Source organism: Calidris pugnax, unplaced genomic scaffold (assembly GCF_001431845.1).
Source record: "Calidris pugnax isolate Ruff unplaced genomic scaffold, ASM143184v1 scaffold133, whole genome shotgun sequence".
NCBI classification, from domain to species: Eukaryota; Metazoa; Chordata; class Aves; order Charadriiformes; family Scolopacidae; genus Calidris; species Calidris pugnax.
The window spans coordinates 3654169-3679994 of record NW_015090977.1 but is presented as its reverse complement, the minus strand read 5'-3'; the positions used below and the strand labels follow the sequence as shown (position 1 = coordinate 3679994).

Genomic DNA, 25826 nt, shown 5'->3' with positions numbered 1-25826 from the left:
CAGGAACATGGTGCTGCACATGGACAACACACAGCAAGAACACCTGCAAGCCCACGGGCTGAGAAGAGGCTTACACAGACAGACTTCATTTTTAAGCTGGCAGCAGTGTGACCCTCTCTCCTTTTCTACACTGTGACATACAGGAACTAGTCTGAAGAAATCAATCATGCATATGGAACAGTTCTCTTCCTATATGCCCTATACCATGATGCAGCTCAGATACCACAGCAAGAAGCAGCCTTGGCACACATGGCCTCTAGCACAATTTCCTGTCTCACTGCTGTCCAAGTCCTGGCCAGTGCCACCTACCCAGCATCTGCCTCTTCAGTCTGACACCTCTGACAGCTTCTCCATCTCACGCACAGGGCTTCTCCCAGACAGATCAGAAACTATTGGCTATTGAGTGCATAGTTTGCAAACATCTCCCATCAGGCAGAGCTGTGAAGAGAATTAACAGCCTCCCCTCTCTCTGCACACCAGAAGCAGCAACTACTCTCACAGCTGGGAGAACGACCACACCAGGACACTGCTGCAGATCGCTGTTAGGTGCAGCTCCATGCACTGTCAGGACTGGTAGGAGTCTGAGAGCAGAGCTGGCTGTGGATGCTGTCCCCCATGGTGCTCTCAGCCTGTTGCAGATGTGTACAGAGGAGATTTGTGTGCTTGTTCTTACAACTTGCCTTGTTAATGTTGTAATATTGACACAACGTTCAGTTCACAGCTGTTACTAGCAAGAGGAAATTGAAGCTTTTTATTGAATGTATTTTTTTTAATCTTAGCTTTTAGAACAAGGTATTTAACAACATTAACATTCATTTTTACATCGCATGTGACATGCTCAACTGTGCTACTACTTTAGCTACAGCTGCATGTTGTCTGCTTCCCCAGAAGTCCTCATACCAAGATTTATGGTGAAACAGACACTTAAACACACAAAAAAACAGAAAACACAAGTAGGTTTTACTAATGAGGCAGACATTTCACTGCATTTGCCTCTCCATCAGAAACAAGTCCAACTGTAGCAGACACCAATAGCATCTTTTGTCTTTGTCTAATTTGGAAGCTGTTTTACACCGAACTGGGGAACAAGTTAATGTATGCAAAGTTTGCTGGAGCGGCAAAAGCAACAGAAAGTGTTTGATCTACTGAGAAACTGTAAAGAGAACAGAAGCTTTGCATTCCAAACAAAGGATTCCCCCAGGAATGAGAGGTATTTGAAGATGTCCACTTCTACATCTGGAATTAAAAGCTGAGATTTCTCACAGAGAAATGCAAATCAATTAAGCGAACCAAGAAATGTTTAGGGAGAAAAGGGAAAATATTTGGCAGGCAAACACCAAGATATCGAGCAGCTCTGTGGGAGTCATGTCCCATGGACCAAACCAAAAAACATAATTAGTCTATTGTGTAGGTAAACACCAAGCTCATGTTTTCTTTTCTTTTTTTTTTTCCTCTCATCCCAAACATCTCCTGAACACTTGCTGCCCAGCATCCTTTGTACAAAAGTAGCATACCACCCTGATAAGCCAGTGTGTAAAAACACACCCGAGGGAGGAAGGTTTAGCAAAGTATAAAGTGTTTCTTCAAAAGTGCTTAAGTAGTAAACAACACTCCTCAGGGTTTGTATGCTTACCCTTGTACCCAAAGGCACTTGCCATTTTACACAGGCAGTTTTAGTGCTCCCAGCTTCTGTTACCTGCTTTGGAAGCTGAAAGGCACCGCTCTAACTATGGTGGCACCGCTCTCGTCCCCGTGTCTGGCAGCAGACATTGCTGCACAAGCGTCCTCCTGTAGGTGCATCATGCGGCAGCCAAAAAAAGGCCACTGGGTTCTATCAGTCTGGTAGGGAAATGAGGCTTCAAATGTAGATCACATCCGAATCGTGCTGCTGAACCTAAAGGCAAGTCAAATAGGAAAAATTAATTTTGCCCTGAATGCCTACTTGAAGCAAAGTAACTCCCTTTGGTCCAGTTCTTCCTTTACCTCTGACTCCACAGCCTTTTGCAAGATGCTCTGCTATAGCTTTTTCTTCCTTCTGAAGCAGATTTGCCTCAGCCCTGCTATTCAGATTAGGTTAGTCTTAAAAGTTGCTTCTGTTACTTGCACTAAAAAGAGCTGCTTCCTCATCTGTTGCTACACTTAGTTGCATTCCTTCTAGCTCTAAACATACAATCCTGAACATGCAGGTCTGGAATATTATATATTAGAGCCTCCAACGGATCCTAAACCCTTCAGTTTTGTTCATAGAGAACAGCAGCAAATACATCAAGCTTTCTTTATTCCTAATACCTTGCACAATTAGAGGAAGCTGATTTCCTTCCCTCTTCAAGGCCACATGGCTTTACAGTTCTGCTTGAATGCATACTAGATTCTCCAGTCTAATGAGATTTAAAAGCAGGTTGTTTTTCATAAAACCTGACTCATGAGCTCTTCGCGACCCTTTGACAGGGAACACATTAGAAGAGAAATGAACTGTTTGCAGTCCAGGCATTTATTGGTATGTTACTCCCTGCCCCTTCAAACCAGAAGACAGGCACAGTGTGTTTTAAAGCCCTCAATACCTGGGAGCACATTCTCATTTCCAAATCCTGCTGATACAAATAAAATTTAACACAGATCCTCCTCCTTATGGGCGTCTCTGTTTCATTTTCCAAGGCTTGCAGCTTTGCATTTCAGCTCAGACCATAAATGAGAAAAAACAAGTTGCCTCAAGTTATGAACAGTCCCAAATTGTGCACCAATGCAAGGTCTCCAAACCCTGCATTCACCATTTGAGAGGCTGTGACAGAGCTGCATAAAACAGGTCTCTAAAGCCAGACATTCTTTACCTCTCTGAACTCTGAGCTTTTAGTCAACATTTGAGAATTTACTTACAAATCTGTTTACCTTTATAATCTGTTTTCTGGTTCCTGTGCCCACACTGTTGGCAACCAAGGAATTTGCTTGAAAAGATGACTTTTCCACTGGCACTGTGTGTTGAATTTTGTTGGTACAAGGCCAGCTGCCTGTAGTATTTAACGAGTAAGCAGGGAAAGGTCTTTGAAGATTCGTATCTAATGAATCTCTGGTTTCAAAGGTTTTCATCCATGATGGGGTCTTTAAAAGAAAAGAACACATGGAAATTTAATGCCCTCTTTATATCAACACTTAATAAGCCAAAAAGAACATCAGATGCATAGTCAGAAAATAAAGGCCATCTTCCCTCATAATTTTTCCAAGCCTCCCTCCTCTCTCTAAAAGTGTTGACTCAGAGCCATTTTTGCTGCATGTGGAACAGCCTGGAAAGACAAAACCAGCCCTATTCTTGCACTGGCTCAGGAAGAGGCTGGAGTGTTCATATAAGTAACAAGAAATTTATGACAAAAATCTGGGTTTAGTTTCTCACTGCCTTAAAAAAAAAATACACCAAGGCTTTTATGACTTTTCTCAACCACAAAGCATGTGAATGAGGATGTGATGCAAACTTTGAGGAACCACATTTAAATGTGTTATTAAGTTACACCAATTTAGTTTGTTCCAAGACCTTAAACCCTTACTGTGATTTCATAATCTGTGAAATAAGATTAATATTTTTTGCTTATGGTACTGGTATCCTGCCCAGGAAAAACTTCTTAGATTTTGTTTTGACATGCATTTTCCTTATCTGTGTTCAGGCTTTTAATATTTTATTATCGAGGGTACTAAACCATGTGCCTTGAACTGGAATACAGCAACTACCTTTGGCACACCCACACGATCCTCTTTTATGGTTTATGCTGAAAAAAAAGTAGCAGGTCTTTAAGGTACATACATTTCCTAAGGAGCGATCCAAGGATCCCAGTACTTCATTCCAATGAGAGTAAAGCCCAGACTGTTTTTCTTCTAGTTTCAAAGCGTGGATTTCAGACTTCAGTTCTTTCAGTCGATCTTCAAATTTTCTGCTCTTTTCTAAGTAGTCCAGCCTGTAGTCCACACATTGGAGACAAAAAGCTTGTTGGCATGACATGGCTCAAGAAGAGGTGTGCATGGAAGCAGGAGAGAGAAAGTTTTTTGTTTACTTTAGCTATCAAAAAACCAGAATTAAAGTCCTGCACATGTCAGCCCAACTCCACCGACCCAGTCAGAAGGGGGCTCACTTCTACCCTTCAGCATTCATACACTTACTTTTTATCAAGCATTTCCTTTCAGAGCAAGAGAGAAAAAAACCTCTCGATGTATTATACCAAAGCAATACCCTACTTTAACACTAGAGGGAAACTTCTGTCCTCTAACATGATGTTACTCCAGCAAAGCACTTCATCCCTGACAAAATGCTCTCCAAGGCAGAAGGGTTCTGGACTTGTCATGGCTTGATGCCACCACAACACTCTTCCTCTGTGTAAATAACTAGCCTTAGACAGACATTATCTACACCTTCAGCCGTATGTACAAGGAGGAGGCTATCCTGAGTTGCTAAATGGATGAACTATGATTCCCTGAGATTTTTTTTTCCTTTCTGTACTTTCCATGATTAATATTCTCATTTATTTACACCATAATCATACTGATACCTCTCTCTCTCTATCTCAAAGGATAGTCTCTTGAGGTCAATGTCCTTCAAATCCAGCTTTATGGATCCTTTGTCAAAGTTGGCATCTCTGGTGTCAGTTGGTGAATATTGCGGGTACTTGACCATGTGCTGAAAGAAACACCACAAGCACTGTCAGTAAGATCTGATTGTGTGATTTTGGGTTTATCTCCTCAGCTTCTGCAAGAATTCCATGCTGAGCTACATGATCTCTAAGGTCCCTTCCAACCTAAACCATTCTGTGATTTCCTAAGTTACTCATGGATTCTGAGACACACAGATGCTCCTGCAGCCCTTCCCCCCCTGCCTGAGTGGAATCAGACGAAATGCTGAAGTTCACAACCCACGTATCCAAGTATCCTGGTTGCAATGTTAATTTCTATTTCAGCAAAATCCATTCTCAGCAAGACTGGAGCAGAAGAGGGAGTTGTGGCACACAGCCTTAGCTCTGCTTTCCTGATGGAGAGAGCTTCATCAGCTTTGCCTAAAGACACTCATGGGCAACTCAGATGCCAGGCTGGCTCCGTACAACCACCTCAACAAAGCATTGCCTGAGACAGCACAGAGTCAGCATTAGGCATGAACACAGGGAAGACAATCTGCTCCCTAGGTCCCAACACTAGTCCTGTTTTTCACTTTTCTCTCACTTTTCTTATCATCCTGACCCACTGCTCTGATCCATCCCAGCTGCCCTGTGTTCAAGCATCAGTTGGTCCTATAGGTGTTTGTCCCCCAGCTGGATGCAGACATGCCACTACTCATCTTGATGGGGCTATATAAACGCAATCAACATCTGACTGTCTCTGAAGATGAAGGGTGCCCAGTAGAGCAGAAACTTACAGGATAATTAAGCCTGGTTATGTCTAAGAGTTTCTGCTTCGCTTTCCGTTCAGCCTCTCTGGCTTCATGCAGATCTTGTTTCAGATGTTCTGCTTCCTTGGCTCTGTAAGACAAATATCCTGACGTGAACGGCTGATGATTTCCAGTATAGAGCAACACATGGATTTCAGGGCTATGCACCTCACTAGCTTCCAGAGAACAAGATCCATTACTGTGATTACTGATTCCTTTACCCAAAGACCCTTGGGGAAGGATGGTCACATGGAGAACTAATTGGTCACAGCATGACACATGCTTTCAAAGACAACCCTGCACAAACTGGCTGAATTAACATGTTTTTTCTACTCCTAATTTCCATGGTCTCAGTTATGACCTGCTGATACAGATTCTCCAGGCTGTCAGAGATCCTCCCTGAGGTGGGGAGAGGTGCAACAGATCTGCTCTTTATTTTGGCAAGCTTTTTGGCAGTATCTTAAAACAAGCAGAAGGCCCTTAATAGCAAGGTTAAACATCCTCTGGCAACACTGGTCTGCTCTGCATCTTCAGGCAGCACAGTGCTACCGAACACGCAAACACTTACAAAGGGATTTATATTCAACATGACTTTACCTGGTTTACACTTCCCAAAGATCTAAAAAGGATACAAAAGACCATCACTTGGTACTAACAAATTAAAACAGTTTCGTAACTCACAGGCTATAGAGCTTGGTAAGTTTAGATAGCTAGGCAGACAGTGCTCTTTTGATAATGCAATATAGAAAATGCTTCTGTATTCTGGATCTTTAATACTAAACAACTCTAAAGCCTTGCATCTATCCCCTGTAAACTTCTTGATCTGCATCACAACCACTGGTACCAGATGGAACAAACAAGACGTCAAAAGGTTAATCCCTAAGTGTTGCTTAGGGAACAACCCCTCCCTCCTGGGCTTAGCTCTGAGAAAAGCCACACTCTCTCCCACCCAGGTATCCCAGTAGAGACCACACAACCCCAGTCAAGCAAATCTAACCTCCGGTCAGACTCCTTCACCAGCTTCACTGCTATCAGCTCTGCCTCCCGCATCTTTTGCTCCATCAGGCGTTTCTCCTCCTTGGTTTTCAGAGCTGTGATCTCCAGCCTCTGTCGCTCTTGCTCAGCTTCTGCAGCATTCTGGGCCAGCAGTTTTGCCTCTTCTTCTGCAATTTGAGCTTTCTCGGCCAGTAACTCTGCTGCTTCCTGGGATCGGAGCTAAGAAGAAACTACGTTTCTTAGTTAGCATCTACAAAATCACCCCTGGAGACAGTCGAGAAGATGACATCTTTTCCCAAAAGATCCAAGTGATAAAAATATTATACATTAAAATACTGCTCCAGAATTGCCCAACTTACTTCCTTTCACTTCTACAAAGCAAGGAGATACATCTGCTTAGAGTTGGACAAAGACATCAACTAAAACCTGACACTGGCCCCTTCAGCTGCCAGTATACCGTGCCCCTTTCTCCCAGTTTCAACTCCAATGTTGCTTCCTTTCTTCCCTCTTAGCATGAAGAAAGCACTGCGAACCAAATACAGGGAGCGAATGGCTCTCAGCAAACAAAGATTATGGCAGATCAGAGTTTTCCTCGGTATTCCAGGCTGCCCTCTCCACCAGTGGTCAGAAACAGTCCAGCCTTGTCTAAGCCATAATTCCTGGTGTTTCACAAGAGTCATAAAAAAAAAAGCTTCCAAACCAAGCAAGCCCATCAAGCACAAGAATATTCAGACTAATGTGCTACTCACCAGGGCCTCGTTGGCCTGCCTGGCTTCATCTTCCAGCTGGAAAAGACGCCTTTCCAGCTCCTCTTTGGCTCGCTCAGCTTCTTCTCGGAGCTGCTTCTCCCTGGCCAGCCTTTGATTCTCCATCTGGAAACAGAATGAGCAATATCACGTTTGTGGGTTTGCAGCAACATCTCATCTGGGCCCGAGGCAGCACAGCATATGAATCCAATGAAGAAAGGAACTGCTCTCTAGCTGGTGGACTGATACTCACCAGAGATGCAATGCTGAAGCTGCTTGCACTTTGCAGCACTGAAGTCCTCTAACAGGTAATACTGGTTATTTCAGACTGCTGGAAGAGCACTTGAATCGATCTGTTATGTACCCCAAATCTTTGACATCACCCATTCAGTTTCACAAACATCCTTTACATCCTCAGATGCTGCAAACACACTAGAGCTGTTCCCACATTCAATCCTGCTGCACTTTCTCACCTCCCACACACATATCGATGCAGTGCATGGACAGTGTTTTCAACAATAGAGGAGGAGAAGGAATCTACCTTTTTTCTAGCTTTTTCTTCCCTGGCTTGTGCTTTCATTTGCTGGATCTCTATTGAGTCCACTTTTCTTCTCCTCATAAATAGGTCGTGGTTTCCAATGCACAGCTGCAAAATCTGGATAGGAAAAGCGAAACAAATGTGGTTTTGATGTACTTGTGCCCCAGCCAGAGGGACAACAACCCCACACTGGCCTCGCAGGGCAGAAGCTGACAATTCTGACTCCAGTACAAGTGCTGGCAGTTGCTGCCCTTCCAAGAAAACCAGCATCTAGGGCAAGCTCATACCAGGTACATAACAGTCTAGAAAAGTTCATAACAGGATGAGGGGTCCCTTCTGTCCTTCACCCCACTCTTGTTCCGTTTTCCCAAATAAGAACAGGCAGCAGATCTCAGCCAAGAGTACACAAGATGTAGCTGTGGGAATGGCCACCTGTGATGGCCCCTCCACAAGCTCATTGAGCATTGATCTAGCCTTATGCCTCAGGTGGTGTTAGGAAGCAATCAGTGATGATAATTAGCCAGTTGATTAGGTCCCTTCCTTGTTGTTCCTCTCCCAGAAAAGGAGAGGTAGTAGCTGATTAAGAACCCACAGCATGCAGACAGGCAGATGCTGCAGTGGCTTTGCACCTTTCCACATGCTACATTCTTCCCTTCCAGCATCTGGATTTCCTTTTGTGATTTGGGCCTTCTTTCACATCTCACTTTCCACCCATCATCTCCCCTTCCCAGAGAGGACAAACATGTGCACCCTGACTTCCCAGACAGAGCAATCCTCAGGAAAACACCTGATGACACTCAATGCTCCCTGGCCTCTCCATAGGTTTTACAAAGAATATTTCTCACTCGTACATCAGTCAGTATTATTAGGCACAGTTTTAAAGCAGGAAAGCAGGACACTTACCAATTTGTTCACTTTGAGTTGAGAGGAAAAGAACTTGAAGACTTCTGCTTTTTTGTCAAGAGGTTTAATAGTTAACTATACAGGCAAAAGAAAAAGAGAAAGATACACAGTAAGGAGGAGGAAAAACAAAGCTGAAGCTATTAATACTAATGCAAACTTTAGCCTATCTCCACTTCTCTCCAGGGAAGCAGTGATTTAGGACACACATGTGATGAAAGTGATGCAAAAATGTTTTGCTGAAAAGAATCACAACCAGGGCTGCTGTTCCACAGGTTGCTCATCTGCTGCAGTAGCAGGCTGGTAGAAGACAAAGCCTCCACAGACCCACCCTGGTGCCAGTTTGGATGGTGGTTTTCATAATTATACAATCTGTGCATTGCGAACTATACGAAGAGCTCTGGAACAAGCACTGGTTATCAGGAAAACAGAACACATTACTAATCCCCAGAAGCAGTGATATTCTTAAAGTCAGGGAGATGTCAAACACCCCTCTGAATACCAATCACTGCAGGTGTAAACAAAGTATATCAAGGGCCCAAAGGACTTGTTCTTCTGACCATCAGCTGAAAGTCCTGGAGCTCCTGCTTTCTCACATTTTCAGTCCTATCTCCCAAGCTGTTTCCAGAGGACGGGAAGGGCTTTCATGCTGACAGGTCAGTACACACTGTTTTGCTTCATATGTTGTGCTCAGTTTAGCTGCATAACAAAATATGGCTCCATTCTTTAAGATCCTGCTTTCTGTGACTCATGGCTTAGTTAGCACTCTATTCCTGTAATTCATTTGCAACGCAATGTATAATTTCAGGCCATCTGAGTCACCAACGTCCTACAGCTTGTTTCACCCCGTAGGTAACAACTGGTTGAATGTGTTGCTGCCTTGCAAGGAGCAGGGCTGTGAATTGTGTCACTGAATACAGCAGAGCTTTAATACAGGGCTGCTCAATTTCCCAACAATAAGGACTTACAGCAGTTTATTCACTGAGCAGAGAAGTTTCGTGTCACGTAAAGATCAAAAAGTTTTTGGAGGCAGAACTCCTGTAGACTGCCCTGCCTGATTTAGAGTCCAGACAGCAAATCTCATCCTCAGTGTTTTTCAAAAGGCCCACAGAAAATAGAACAGGCTGTGCCGTCCTTTGGCTGACAAATTCCAGGTATTCCACTACCAATGTAGCTTCTTTGGTTTTGTTTTTCTGATTACAGCCTTCCACGTAAGCACATGATTTGTAACAAGACTAAATTTCACCCACTCCCCACCATGCTTTCTGTAAGTAAAAGATGGGCTCTGAAGCCCCAGTGAAATTGCAGTGGGAGGGCTGTGCTGGACTGAAATTTCGCACTGACAAATTGGCAGAATTCAGGCAGAAAAACATGTACATCTCCCTGCATGTCCCCTTGCCAGGCGTGCTTCAAACCTCTTCTACGAGGACAGCTTCTGCATACAAAAATGGCATTAAGCCTTTACAGATCATCTAATTCCTGCTAAGATAACTGAAGCAGCTAGTCACGGTGGCATTCTTAATATCTTTTACAGAGATCAACACGCTTGTTTTGCAAAGGACAAGCAGCAGGGAAGGAACCAGAACAGTGGGCTCCACAAGTCTGGAGAGCTCAGAGCAGCCTCTGGCTCCTCGGGGAACCGAGGTTATGCAGCACATCTGAAAGGCAGGTCTGTTATTTTTAGTTTTGTAACAAAGCTCCCTAGGATTTTCCCCTTCTCCCCCAAATTATTTAAACAGAGATAGCTTTCAGCCTGTTCCAAGAATCCCAGTCCACACCCATACACATATAAAAAGAATAATATATCAAAGCCATCATACCTCTTTCTCACTATAGGAAATGTTTCTGATAGCACTCCACTCAAACGACTTATTTGGAGAGAACCTGTTGTTAATGCTGTAGATATGAATACCTTTGGCATCAACTCCAAGTAGAAGATCTGTATAGTTTTTATTTTGCTAAAAAAAAAAAATAAATAGATAGCAGTAAAAGCCATTTATGGCAATATTTAAAAAACCACAAACAAGACCACACTTATTCTAACACATAGATATTATCCGTATTTTTCAGAAATTGGTTTTTCCACAAAATATTATGAATGTTGTCACTGCTAGCTAAAAAACCCAGTCCTCTAGGTTGACTATAGCAGCTCAAACTTTTAGATTTTCTCTCCTCCTTCCTGTTACATACCCAGAGCTACTCCAGACTTGTCGGATTGTAAAACATTAATCTTAACTGTTTTATTCACCTCCTCATTAAGCAGGCAAGTCAACCAAGTCAGGACAATCAGTACACATCCCACCATCAGCAGAGAAAAGCAGAAATCAGGAGCCCTAGTTCCAGACTCCCTGGAGGATTTTAAAAGGACAGTACCATCATCTACAGCAATTGAAAATTGCTAAAATAAAGCACTTACAGCAATTGGAAAATAATTGACACCATACATTTCCAAGTCTTGGGCAATTTTCAGGTAGTTCATTTCAGCTTCATCCCTAGGGAATAAGGCCACGATTATACTTGGAGATTCCTTTCCAACCTTTCTGTCCTTTCTACGTTTCCCACTCAGAAAAGAACAAGCAATCCATTCCTTGTACTTTCTTTAATTTTGCCTTCTTATTCACAACAGTAGAAAAAGGACCTCTACAGAATAAAGACAGGAAAGCTGCACCGATTTTGAAATCACGTACAGTGCAATCTTTATTAAAATCAAGTCCAGACTTATCCTTGTGTTAGTGCTGCCACTCCATCATTATTACATCTTGGAGACACAGCCTACTATTGTTTTCTATGACATGAGGATATTTCCTTCAGGAAATAGAGTTCATGGTGAAAGGAGTCCTAAAAAAATTCTAAACAGCTTTGGGCAGAGGCCAAAGAAGGATGAGAATCTCTCCACCACCATTCTTCTCCCTTCAAGGTGAGGCATCAGTAAGTCCTGAGGAAAATATGCAGTAAAAATAGTGCTAAGAAGCATCTAGAACAGCCAAAGAGAAATGGAACTGAAATATTAGGAAAGGCTCCCTCTGGGTGCCAACAGCTCCTACTTCTTGTTTAATTGAATTTCCAGACATGTAGAATGTGTTAGAAGTAGCTGAATGCCCACGTGGACTAGCATCAAAACTCACTCCTGGAATTACAATGCCATGTCTTCACTGTTTTGGTTCTTTGCTGAGTGTGGCGACACTCTTTTTCACAAGGTATAAAATCTATCAAACTCTTTCTTTTATTCTAGAGGTAGACTGGCATGATATGGCTCCAGAAAGGCAGCTGCCTCATATGGCAGACACAGCAGCAGCTCCAGGCTGACAGCCTAAACTGAAGAGATTAATCTCACAGGGCACACTGCAAATTCAACACAGCTCAAACTTTCTGCAGGAACTTCTCTCTGCTGGCATACATGGGCTCTGATGAGACAGGACCCTGTGATTTTACATATGTTAAGTCATGAAACTCTGCAAGAGCCCTCTGTTCACTTCAAAACAAGTCCAGTTTACAAGCACTTGAAGCCCTTACACAAGACACTTTCTACCCCAGATGAGTGGGTCTTTTTACCCTTAGTTATAAATTAACCTATTAACATCACAGCTTGGAAACCAGTTTTTTCTTTGTTCACTCTACAAAAGCCAAATTTCACTGAGGACAGCAAATAACCAGTTACTGAAACGTATGGGATTTCCAAAGAATGAAACACTTTCCATACCTAGCGATGCCCCTGTGCTCAGCATACCAAGCAGTAATCTTCTCTTCCCACATCTCTGCTGTCAGCTGATACTGCCTGAGGACCTACAGACCAAGGAAGGAGTTTGGTTTCCTTTGAAGATACAAATGCACGTGCTGTCTCTCCCAAGCAACACGACTGCAGCAATGCAGTTCACAGCTCGGTCATTTTGCCAAGTTCGGGGCAAACACAAACAGTTTCTAATGCTCTGGTTAATCCCACAGCAATATCTGTGCTGGGAAGAATAGATTCAAAGATTTGGTTTGATACAGAATAAAGACTTACCCTTTTGGGTAAAAGTTCATCATGGGCTAGAAAGCCTGGCTCATGAAAATTTGGGTCGTAGTCACCATACTGTCCCAAGAAAAGAAAATAAACTTCAGTTTGATGTGATTGCTTGAAACAGAGTTTATTTTGGTTCTCCTATATAAAGGGCAACACATAACAAACAGGCTCCCCTTGTCTGTTGTCCATGGAAGCTCCTGTGGCTCCGGTACCACCACTAAGGTGCCCTATAACCCCAGACTTCAGTTACCGAGAGCTGCTGGGGCTGCAGATCTGAAGGAATCTCCAATGACTTCACATCCTTCTCTGAACTACAGGCTACATTTAGGAGTATAAGCTCCCCTACTCCTATAGCCTCCTGCATATAGGCTGGGCTGCTGCAGAGCCAGCCCTGCTAAGAATTTGTGTTCACCTCCTGCTATTGTAGATGTGGGGCTCTTGGTAGCACAGAGAGTTTTTTGGTGAGAGACACCAAAAAACATCATGTCCTTCCATTGGGAGCTCTGGTATCAGCACTTCTAGTATCCAATCAACAGGAAAGAATTCTAGCTGGGATTACATTAAAATGTTAGGGCCAAAGAATTCCCCTAAGTTGTGAAAGCATAGTATATAATATCAAAATCTTTGTAGTGGCATCTCATGCTTATTTTTCTAGCTGTGCCTGAACCTCACAAGATGACCTACTTCTTTAACAGCAAATTTTAACACTGCTGTGTTTTACATAATACTATGTGTATATATTGAAAAAGAAAAAAGAAAAATCAATAAAAAAAGAGGACATCTATGCACAAACCTTGGCCTGAACAGCATAAGAAGCCAGTAGAACTGTTGCTTCTGGAGAACAATAGATTTCCTCATCCAGTATTTGTTTCTTAACCTAAATCAAGAGAAAAAGGGGGCAAGTTAAAGAAGCTCAAATTCATCAGGACTTATGTCAGGCTTGAAATGAAACTAGACATGCCCGGACTTTGACTTGGCACCAAATAACACTGAGTTAATAACAGCAACAATAAAAAGGCATTCAGAAACACAGGAAGCCTTTACTTGGCATTACATTTAATTAAAAAAACCCCAACTTTTGAAAGTTAAAAGTATCTTAATTCTAAGTTCATAGAAAAGCCAGTCAACTATCCCCACACATTTATATAAGGAGTCCTGAAAAGGAATGTGTTATAAAACATGAATTTTATTGTCTGCACTTCATTCCTTTTAACGATTCTTCTTTTTCTTCTTGCTTGTGAAGAATTTGCTTTACAACATGTAAAACATCACATTTTAGGTTGGAAGGGACCTCTGGAGGTCATGTAGTCAAAGCAGATCCAACTAGACCAGATCACTCAGGGCTGTCCAGCTGACTAGTACTGCCAGGAACAGAGACATGCTGAAAACCATGATAGTATGTTCTCAAGCTTTTCACAATGAGAGAATAAAGGAGACCCCACAAAGGGAAGCCAACTAATAGAGAACTTAATTCAATTCGAGTGGTCTAGGCACAACAAAAACATAGGGGGTTAAAAATAAAAGCCTAGTATAAATGGCATAGAGTCTTTTAAAATACTTTCCATTTTAATAATCCATGGTGCTACCAAGATCAGAGGTGTAAGAGTTGTAAGATGTTGCTTGATTTTAAATCAGTTGGGTAATTTCTACTTAGAAACCTGAAGAGGGAAGGGGAAATTATTCTTCACAAATTCTCCTCTCAGGTGTAATGTATTTAACCTACTAACAAGCACAAGACAAGAGAATTTTGCATAATGCACAGTCTTAAACATTTCCATAAAGAAAAATTACTTGAGATAGCACTGAGCTATCTTTACAAATACACTTTGGCACTGTAGGTACTGTGAACTGAAATGAACCGTAAAGAAAGTTTTTCTTTTAAATTTAGTCTCTGGTGAGCACAATATATGAACCTGAGTTACAGTACAGGGAAAATTCTTTCTAGGCTGTTAAAATGGAAAGAATGAAAAGACTTTCTTCCAAATTGGAAAGCTCCAGCTTTCATACTCCATGGTGCAAATCATACATTTCAGAATTTAGAACAACTTAAGATAAATCCCCCATAAGTGGGGTTTTTTTTCTGATCGGGTCTTACAGGGACATTTTGTTATACGTCTTTATGAAGGAGCAAATTACCTAATCTTTAAACAGAGAACATTTAGCTTTAGTCATTTACATTTATTCACACATTTTGCAAAAAGCTGTTATGCCACATTAATTTGTAAAGGTCTAAGTCAGTAGAGCTGAAATCTGTAGGCATCCAGATGTCTGTACATGTTTTTCCTATTAGCATCCAGGTGTGATCTTAAGTTCTTATAGTCAGGAAACTTTGCAAGTTCAAATTTGTTTCAGTCTTGTTTTTCTACTTTGGAATGAGAAGAATTTGCTAATTGCATATCTGCTAGTCAAGGCAGGTTCAAGGAGAAAAGAAAAAAGTGAAAAAAAATCAGGATTAAAAGACTAGGAAAAGAGTTGTCCCCTCTCATTCCTTTCCAAAATTAGCTCAAGAAACAAATTGCCAAGTGGTTAAGGGTTCTGGATGAAGTTCTAGTTAGTATATTAACCCTCAGACAACAGCATTTTCTCTTTACTTCATTAATACATCCTCCTCAGGGAACAACTGTATTTACTGTGTTTATTTACAGATGCAGACTGAATGTATTCCATGCACCCAATCTACGTGCACAGACACATACTGCTGAAAACTACCAGAATAAAGCAACACACCAGAAAGCTGTGATTTGCAGAGGACTCCACAGCAATTCAGCAGAGAAGCTGGATGTCACAGACATTGGAACAAACAGCTGACAAACACGTGACTACCCAAAACTCAATGCAATATACCTATTGCTAGAGCTACTGAGCCACAGCATGGCTTTGCTTGGTCAATGCACCTCTATTTTGATAATGAAGCATTGTGCTCCAAGAATTTGCTCCTTCATCTACTTTTTAATGGAGCTAAGAGAACTCTTAACAGTTTCTGGGACAAAAGAAAACCAACTGGCAAATAAGAAAGCTGCCTCTCCAAAGCTACAAGCATCAATGCATGTGTGAGGTTAACTTCATTACTTTTACTGGCTTCCATCTCAAAATCTGTAAATTTGTAAGAACCACCATGGTGTATAGACCAAGCTGTGTTCATAGAGCTAACAACTCTGCTCTTGAGCACAGTACTGCTGTCCTGTAGCTCCTCAGTAGCTGCTGCTGTGGCAGAGCTGAAATGGGTTCTGTTATCTGTAATGAAGATTTGTCAGGGCTGGGGATTTATTCTGGTAGCACAAGTAGAAGACAATTCAAACCAGGTAATTTGACTGGCAGAAGTCAGTGTGTGCAAGTCTAGACTTTTCAGAAGAATACCAACATCGTAGCAAGGGAACAGCACTTCACATGCAGGGGCTATCAGACAGCATGATGCCTCCAGACTTTGTCTTTGGAAGGATCACACATTGTGGTGAACCTCCTGTTTGAGTCATGGCTGTGTATGCTGCTCCACTCCTTTCAAGACTTGCTAGATCAACAAACCTTTGTTTCAGAATGGCTATCAAATTCTATGATCTTTTTTCCCCTATAATCCCAAATGAACATTTAAGGAGGACAGGTTAGGGAGTTCTTGTTTTCTAGTGATTGTGCCTTCTACACTCATACCCAACAAGATCTCCCAGTAACCACCTAGTCTATTTTTAGGAACTTGCAAGTTTTAGTTTCAGGGATAGGCTGTGGTCACAGGTCTTGTTCTCTCTGCAGCTGATATGGGTGAAAAAGCTTATTGTCCCCAACTGCTTATCACCATTCCTTTGCTCTTCTCCACCTTCACAACTGCCACCATAATTGCTTGTGTAGTCACTCCCCCACACAGTGTGTACATCTAATAACAGGTCTCTTCTAATTCTGCTCATTTTGAAAGAACTAGGTTAGGGTATGGTTACACAAGAGGTTAAACCAGCAGGTCTAAGACAATGATGACAAGGAGCTGTTGAGACTCTCTTCATCCAATTTAGCCGCAGCCAGAGCACACCAGATGACAGAGTCCTCAGCATAACTTCTGAAGCTCATAAAAATAATGGCTTTACTTTATCAGTTTAGGCAAAAATCTCACAATTCTTCAAGCATTGTCAGCCTTGCATGGATATTTTCTTTTTTTAACACATACTATAAAAGCAAAACAAGTCTGGAATACCAAGATGTGGAATTATCACCCAAACAGCTAGGTGTAAAAGTCATTTTACATGAAACTACAGGTTCTAGCAATTTAATTCCCATTCCTAACACAAACACTAAGGGAAGCCATCAAGAGAACAAAAACCTGCAGAAGGCGGACAACATTCAGCTTTACCAGTACACACAACCACAGCAGTCAGAAAAGATGTTTGTATTTCATAGAAACGAGATCTTTAGAGACACTGATACAACTGCCAGCAGAATCATTCTGAGACTAACTGCTGCCAGCAAGATCAAAGACAAATCTAAAGGACTCGGGTAAATACAGAAGGAATTCACGGTTAAAAACTGTTCCTGACCTGAAGGAAGAATAAATGCTGGGTAATTTCCTGTAATAGTTCCTCTTCTACCTTCTCTGGGTAGAATTTAGCCAAAAAATGAAAGCTAATGGGATCTTCTTTGGGGATTTCTTGATCTAAAACCTGTTTAAAGATAAAATAAAGTCAGCAGCAAAAATAGCACGTGTCTCAAAATAGTATTCCAGAGGATAACCAGAAAGCAGACAATAAGCAGCCTTTCCATATTTCAGAAGGACAGGCAATGCTGAGCTTTACTCTAATAGCAATCAGTGCAGATAGTAGTTATCAGTGTGTGATACTTCAGGCCAAATGTGATAGAAGCAATCAGACCAAATAACACACAAAATTTAGTCTTAAAAGAAATGATACTGTCTAAAATTGAGTTTTCACATAACACATTCCTTCAGCTCCTATGCTAAAAAAAGTAAATCTTTAAGTAGAAAATTGCCATGCTGTTATTTTTTGTTTCTTATACCTTTTTGTCCATCTTTAACCAGGTGCACATTCCTTTTATTGTGTACTGCAAACCAAAAAACCAAGTCTCCCTTAAACCAAGCGCTCGGCACACCAGATCAAACAAGTCCTTTCCCTTCCACTTCATCTAAAAGAAAAAGAAAATTAAGAAGAACAGGTATGTCTCGAATTAATTTGCTACATTCTTAGTCAAGCAAACCAGGCTACCATTTGCCTTTCTCCTATGAACTCTTATTTCAGCTTTAGCTTTTCAATGAAATACGCTTATTGCTGTCTACAGCAAAGGTGCAATAGTTAAAATGCTCAAACTCCTCTTCCTCTCCTCCAGAGAAGCACTCGCAGAGCAACTGTGGTCATTCAACCACACCATCATGCACTTTATGAGCACAGGGAATGAGGATTGTACCATTGATTTCCTAGGACATGGCAAAGCTTTATTAATATTTGTAAAAATCTTATTCACTAGTTTATACAAATTGGAGAGACTGAGAGGCGGCCAGGGGAAATCAAAGAAATGTCAGGGCACAGTGCAGAAATGCCAATCAAAGCAATTCCATCTTCCATATGCCTCAGTTATTTTAGTGGTGCCAAGCCTTTATGTTACTCTGATTTAAATGAACAGGAGCCTGTTTTATAGGGTAATTTCCTAGCCTAGCTCCATAGAGAACAGAAACTGTGATTAAAGGCCTTGAAACTCACACACATATGACATCTCATTTTCACTGAAGAGGCAGCACATCTGTTTCTTTTCTCTGGCTACATGTTTAAAAGGTTATTTTGTCTAATTGCACAGGTCAGCCACTAAAAACTTATTGACAAATAAAAGAAATTTAAGGCAATATTTGGATGGAAAGAAGGAAATCATCCCAGCAAAAAAGCAGTATCTGGGGAGAAGGAAGGAATACATCAAGCTGTATTTGATAACAAGGACTCTGATCTCTGAATCAAATTTTCAAATCCTGTATTTTCACAACTCTGCCTGCAAGTATTCTAGATCATTGTGACTGCTTGTGACTAATCTATTCTGCCTCTGAGGGGCCTAGTAAATGAAATACTAAATGCCCCACAAGACAGTCTAGTCTTTCATCAGGAACACCAGTCCCATTAGACCTCAGGTTTCTAACTCCTCAGAATAACTGTATGCCTGTCTTTGCTTTTGCTGGATGATTAGAATTAATCAGGCACAGTTCTGTCTCTTCAACTGTGCAGCCCAATTCATTCAGCAATTGATCACTTGCAATATTTGTTTTCTTCCTTTTCTTTTTTTTGCAGTCATGATTTCTCTAGCCAATTCACAAAATAGCACTAGCTAATAAGAGAAAAGCTAGCTTTTTCATTTGATCATTTCTCTCTTCTGCCCAGAGATGTAAACCAGCCATAATAGCCAATGACATGAACTGGAGTTTACAAACGGCAAATCACATTTGAAAAGAATGTCCCAGATCAACTGAGCACAAAAGTACCATCTTATAAATTATTTTATAAGCAACATCTTAAGAACAGCTCTGACCAGATTTCTTTATCCAAGCCAGCAGTGTCTCAGAGCCATGTCACTTACCAAAGAAAGAATTTTGTGAAGTAGTAAGCAGGCATACTTACAAAGAGGCCCTGCATCATGTGCTGGAATGCTTATGAAGAAATGAGACCTGCTGCTAATTTAGCTGTGTCATAGTCAAATGGCTTTCATGGAAACAGCTTTAAATTCTGAATAGTCAGAGTTGTTTAACAGAAGAATGCATCTCAGTCTAATTAAGTCATTGTTTATAAAAGTAATAGGTCAGTTTTCAGACCATCCATGAACTGATAATCTGAACTTTTTAGATTTATGCCTTGCTAATACAAAAGTCAATCTCCATCTTTCTAGCATTCTGCTGAGGACTCTTACCTCGCAGCTGAACTCCATTTCAGCATCCACTGTTATAATTTTGACTTTAAAAGTCTTCGGCTGTTTCTTCTTCAGGCCTCGGATGGACATATTTTTTAGCTTATGAGGATAGCCACACCTGAAATCAAACACGCGTTACATTTAGGGCTGGAAATTCAGTAACATTTTCTTGGTTAGATTCCAAAGTAGGATCAGTCCAAACTTGCAAAATAAAGTCACCTTCAAATACACATTTTTGTGTCCAAGACTATAAGATTGAATGTTGAAACAAAACATTTCGTTTACTCCTTAAAAAAAAATAAATCAATTGCTCCTGTCTTTCTTCTCTGACTTTGGCAAACACTGGGCTCCGAGAGTACTAGAAAGAACGTCATTCAGAGCTCATGTTGCAGGATCCAGGGCCTGTCCCTCACTGCGACTGAGGGCATCTAGGAAACCTCCAGTCCAGCCCTCATGCTCCATATAATCACACACATCCGTGCAATCCAGCAGCCTCTTGCAACAAACCACTGCAATGGATGAATGTTTACAGTTTCATAAAGGTAATGCCTGGCTTTTGAATAATGCCAACAGAAGTACGACATTCCCAATCCCTTTTGCTGTATCCAAGCAAAAGTGCCTTTTGCAGTAAAGGTCTCTGCACCTTTACTCACCAAAGGCATCAGTGGAGGCTCCAGTTGTAAAACCCAGCATAGAGCTACATCACACAGCAAAACCTTATGATATCAAATCCAACTCACTTCTCCATCAGTTATGGCTCCCTGAGCAACTAACCTATTGATTTTTTTACAAAATTACATCTTGATTCCCTGAAATGATACAAATGCCAAGAACATACGGAGTGAAATTAAGCTGGATTTACCCTGTTCTTTTGGGCATACTAACTCACAATGATGAAAGCTATTTAGAACACAATTTTTTTTCTACTGGAGTTCTTGAAGTGAAATGAATTTAATTTTGCAGAAGCTACAGAAAATTCCTTCACAAATCTTCTATTCTAAATGCAACTGACTGCATGCCATCAAGGAAATTGATGAGACGTGCTATTTCCACAGCCATGAGGGTTCTGTGGATACTGTTCAAACCAAAAGCTGGAAGTTGGGGTTAAATGATAGTGTGAATCTGCACTATGCAGTCCTCACGTTTATTTCTGAGCCCAGGAAATCAGCCTGTAAAGTTTTATTCTTGTATTTACTTTATAAAATTAACAGCTTAGACTTGCACAACCTAGTTAGTATCTGTGAACTATATAGGTAAAGAAGAGACTGAGGCATTCTCGGTTTCCTACAATATAAGACTATTACAGTCTGGCAGACTTCCAGTCTCTCCTTAAGGAATTCCAAAATAAAGTTCTAGCTCATACTGAAAAGTTCCATTTGTCTGTACCGTCCAGGATTTTATAAAATACCTTGTCCCCTTCTTTGCTTCTAGTGAGCTCTAAATTGGCTTGCAAACATGATTATTTTCCACTTACTCTGAATATATGCCCCTCATCCAAAAATTTCAAGTAGCTAAATCGGAGGTAAAATATATATGGAAGCTTTTTTTTCAAATTGTAGGGAAGTTGAGGCAGAGAACAGATGAGTTAGTTACCAAATCATATGGACGTCAGCAGCAGAGTTGAGAACAAGTACTTGAGACAACTCAGAGCAGGGAAGAAAAGCTCAGGAGGAAACTCATCTTTCTGAAGCCATTGAGACCAGTTGAAGAGTTCTCTCCCTCCAGTTGGCTCTGATGAAGCTTCTGCTGAAGTCTTGTTCGTTTTGGGGTAACACACTTCAGGAAAGATAATGGGCTAACTGGAGAGAATCCAAAAGAGAGATCCAAGGGCTAGAAAATAATCTGGTAAAATGAAAGTACTGGTTACTACAGAGAAGGGACAAGTGTGGTGAGACTCTATAACGTCTGTTCTTCATGACCACAATTAGGTGGTTAGGACAATGAATAATGGGCTTAATTAAATTGCAGACAAGTTGCACACAGAAAAAATCACTAACAATGAGAATGTTATGACACTGGAAAAGCATAGGATGGAATTTCTATCTTTTTGAACTTCTATCCAAAACAGCATGACAGTATCTACTCCCACCTCGAGACTGGCATTTTCCCAAGCTGGTCCTTCTGCTGGTCCCTGCCACTAGTCCTGGGACAGCCCAGTTCTCACTGCCACAAATCAGTGCAAGCCAGGGTGCTTCAGGGATAGGAATATCCAGAGTCCAAATCCCATCACCCTCAGAGTACCCCCTTATCCTCAGGGAATATTTTTTTAGAGGAGTGAAAAACAGATCTTGCCACAGAGTGTTTCCTCTATAGTTTAGGCAACACCTCAGTGCACACGGAGCAGAGCTCAGGTCCTCTCTATTTAGCATAGAAAAGTGTTTTCAATTAAGGGCAAAGGAATATTTAAAAACCAGAAAATTACCATAATAGTATGGTGTATTGTGACCACAGTAATATTGGAAAGCATCGTGAAGGCATCCGAAACAGCAGTAATTATTCCAGTATTTTTTTTGATCTCTAATCTGCAAGTTGCAACACATCTAACAGCAAAATTATATTTTAACCTGTTACATTCCAAAGGTCTTTCCTGTCCAGTTTTCTTCAAAACCCAAGATTTACTGTACCATTGGATACAGCAGTTAAAGCATGAGAACTACAAACTACTATACAACACTGGAAACAACCCCTTCATCTGTTAGTTCTAGAAGAAACACCAAGGCTGAAGACAAAGGAGAAAAAAGCTTCATAATTCATATTTAATAGGTAATTTGAAACGGCCAATTGAATTAAACAGGAACTTGGAGTTATGGCCAGTACAGAACATTCTCAAAGAGTTTCATATGGAAAATGCTGAACAGATAAAATTGAACAACTGCAGAAGAATGTAATAATTTTCTCAAAATATGACAAAAACACCAGAACCCTTCATTTTTACTTTGAAGTTCTTTCTTTTTTTCTTGTATAACCTGGTTGAAATGACAATGTAATTTGTTCAACATTTCCAATAGCATTTTTCCTTTCCAGAATTTTTATTCCATGGAAAAGTACATTCTGACTCACAGTGAAAAGACATTTTTGAATATCAAATTTTCCCAAGCAATGTAAACTGCATTTTAATCAATAGCACTGGTAAAGAAATAGAAAAGGTTTTCACTCTTGAGTGTCAGATAAATGACATGTCAGATACTTACAACAGAAGCAAAAGCACTTAACAGTCAAGTTTGTAGAAAAATAACTTTTTCAACTAAGAGAAATCTTGCTGAATAAGACAATCTGGGTTTGCAATCTTTTGTTTAAATGCAAAAGCAATCCACTCTCTAGGTCCCTGCTAGTAACATTTAACTGTGAATCACGTGCAACGTGTTTCAAGGTAGAGTTTCTGTCATTGAGTTCCAGTGATTTATTTCTGCAGTTGCCAGAGGGGTCTAAGCTCAAGACCCAGAAGCAGCAAAAAGCAATAGATCAGAGCGTGTCATAACCTTACCAAATAACACATTAATCCAAAATAGGGTGGGGTGATAAAAGATTCCCGTCCAGCCAGAATCTGGCAACAGATAGTTCAGAAGCTGTGAATGTTCACAGCTTCTCCTGCACCTTATAAAAACCAACAGAAAGACGATAGAAGCTTTACTTGATGAGGGGAACAGAAATGCAGCCACGAGGACTGTAATTTGCAGGAACTAAACGGTCCTGACTCTGCCTTTTAGGCATGTTCATGTCCAAGATGAAAGAACTGACATCCACTAGCTCTGGCTGGATTATAGTCTTCTCCCTTCCTGACAATGAGAATCTAGTGCCTGAGCCAAACTGGGAACAGCAGGCAATAGCAAGAAGAACTGGCCAAGCGACTCTTGCAAGGACTGATGCTTATCTGTATCACAGCACTAGATGGGCAGCGTTACACCACCATGTTGCACATTTGATTGAAATGGGAAATAACTCACACATCAGATACCACTTACAGTATTAACTGAAAAGTACAAAGGGAAAGAAAATGAAATCAGCACTCCCTCCCAAAAGCTCAATAAATCCACCAGAATTCAGTACGTTAGACATACACGGAGAAACACCTCGATGAACAACCTTCCCAAGAGTGAGAGTACAATTTACTTTCAGTTTGGCACTTCCAAAGTAAACGGATGGTTTGCAGGGCTCTCCACAGGACAAAGATTTCCCTTCACATGGCACTCGCTCTCAGTGACAACTGTGCATGAGCTATTACCATCCAATCACACTTGGCTCAGTCACACTTCAGTGAAAAAGCATCTGTTTTCACACACACCAAAAAGCCAGCACCACTTTCTAAGGTGAGATATCCTTAGTCTCAGCTGCAGACAGGCTAGGAATTAATGGTAATTGTGATACCCCTCTCATATCCCAAAAGCAGCCCGCTCTTAAGGACCAGCACATGCACAGGGGCACCAACTGCAGTATCTGCTAGCAAAGTCCCTAAACGAGCTGCAAATATAAAACCCTTGGGAGTGCAGCGTGTTTCTTCAGAAGCAAGGTTTGGGAAGTACTTTAAGAGCCACCAATAGAAGATGCTTGAAGCATCAACTGCAAAAGTACATTTATGTAGGCACTACTACAATTTGAAAGTCTCCTGTCACTGCTGAAATATTTACTGCAACGCTTAATCACAGATTCCCCTGACTCATTATGTTTCTCCCAGTTCCTGAATTTCTATACTTAAGCTCAGAAATTAATGCAAGAAATTTGAATACAGACAGTACAGGAAAGCGTTGTGGGCTTTTTACAGTTGTTGACTCACACTTCTGCCTGTGCTCTCTGCCCTGCCCCAGTAACAATGTAAGCAAAGAATTCACTGTTTTAAAATGGGTCAGCAATATAAAGGTTTTTCTTACCACTCAGTCTAAAAAGAAGTTATCTAAAGTCACCAGATAGAATCAAGACTTACCTCACAGATCATTTTCTGAAGAAAGATAAGAAGAAAAAAATCTTTTTAATCCAAAATTCCGTATTTTTCAGCAGACATCAATATCCAGCCCTTAGAAGTTATGCCACTGAAAATAAAATCCAAGAACAACTTTTATACTTGATCCCCTCTCCTTTGTTTCCTATGAACTGCAGCATGTTAGCGCCCTCTGAAAAATCAAAGAATTGCTTTCCCAGGTGATACGAGAGGCTCTTAACCATTTCCTGCCTATGCCAGCAAGACTCCTCCCAACTTCCAACCACTGTAATTCGAGCAGTTAAGACACTAAAATAAGAGAAGCCCACGAATCTTGACTTGGATATCTGTAAGAATTGATAATGAATTTCCAGATAGCTCCTTCGATAGTAATTGATCAAACTATTTCAACAGTGTTTCCAGTCATACAAAGAATAGCCTGTTTTCACCACACCCAGCCACCTTAAAAAGGGAAGCTGCACGGTGTTGTCCTATTGAGTAAATACAATTCCCTACCTGCCCTCTTCCTGTGGTGAGAGATGATGGGACAATAATGCCTGAAGAAAACAAGCTTGAAAAGCAGGCAGCAGCCAAAATACTTGCCAGCTGAAAGAGATAAATGAACACATTTAAATGAAAAAAGGGATAGCCTCAGCCTGAAGTCACAGGAACACAGACAAGTTCCATGAGCTGCCAGGAGCACCACAAAGGTTACCTCAAAGTTACCACAAAGGCAATGGCAAAGTCAAGACTTTTTTTATTCCGTTTGTAAGGTAGGTTGTTTTTTTTCAAATGTCCTTTTTAGACAGATTTACAGAAATGAAATTTCTACTGAGGTATGGATAAATAAGGACAACAGGCCAACTCTCACTTCATACAATTATTCCAGATTTACATAGAAAACTTTCAAGATTTAGCTCATTTACTTAACAGAAGGTGAAAGCGCACAGAACTACTCCTTCTGGAAACAGACCTCAGCGCCATTCAGCCACAAAACCAGGCTGTGCTAGCAGCCAACTCCATCTCTTGAAATCCAGCATGTAAAAACAGCCCCTCAGCTCTCACAGTTCTACCTCCTCACCTCCTTCCAGGGGCTCCAGACCGAGGCCTGCTGCAGACCATGCCCAGCCCTGCAGGACTACACATAGCTCCTGAATGTAGCACCTAGATCAGTTATTTATAGCAAAAACCAGGCTGGGTTGAGCTGTATGAACCCACAGGGGCCAGAGGTAGAGCGGGTCTCCCCACAGACAATAGCTCCCAGAAGAACAAGGGGCAGTACCCAGGCCCATTCCCTCATCTCCCCTGGCTACAGGCCTAAGCAGTATCCCCTACTACTTTCAGCCTAGAACAGGGAAAAAGCCTCAAAAGCACTAGCTTTATTCACTTAATATGCGCTGATACAGCCTCCATATAGCTACCGCCCCCCTCCCTCGCCCACTTTTAACGAGCTCTAA

At 41.2% G+C, this 25826-nt stretch overlaps 1 protein-coding gene across 3 annotated transcripts; it reads right to left on the bottom strand.

Moving 5' to 3' along the window:
- Positions 1-732: 732 nt before the first annotated feature.
- Positions 733-25826, bottom strand: LOC106894473 (merlin-like). Of its 3 annotated transcripts, XM_014953124.1 has the most exons (21): positions 25451-25826; positions 24886-24975; positions 24376-24481; positions 21051-21299; positions 19458-19575; positions 17574-17699; positions 17099-17221; positions 13375-13458; positions 12582-12650; positions 12279-12361; positions 10995-11070; positions 10399-10536; positions 8582-8656; positions 7682-7795; positions 7144-7266; positions 6396-6613; positions 5387-5489; positions 4530-4657; positions 3791-3941; positions 2887-3096; positions 733-1894 (listed from the first exon to the last, which is right to left on the bottom strand). In XM_014953124.1, the coding sequence occupies exons 4-21, from the start codon at positions 21056-21058 to the stop codon at positions 1859-1861; spliced, it is 1983 nt and encodes a 660-aa protein (XP_014808610.1). In that variant the 5' UTR covers positions 21059-21299; positions 24376-24481; positions 24886-24975; positions 25451-25826; the 3' UTR covers positions 733-1858. The 3 variants fall into 3 exon arrangements, with proteins under 3 accessions (XP_014808610.1, XP_014808612.1, XP_014808611.1); XM_014953126.1 differs by lacking the exon at positions 21051-21299; XM_014953125.1 differs by lacking the exon at positions 24886-24975 and having other exon boundaries at positions 25451-25769.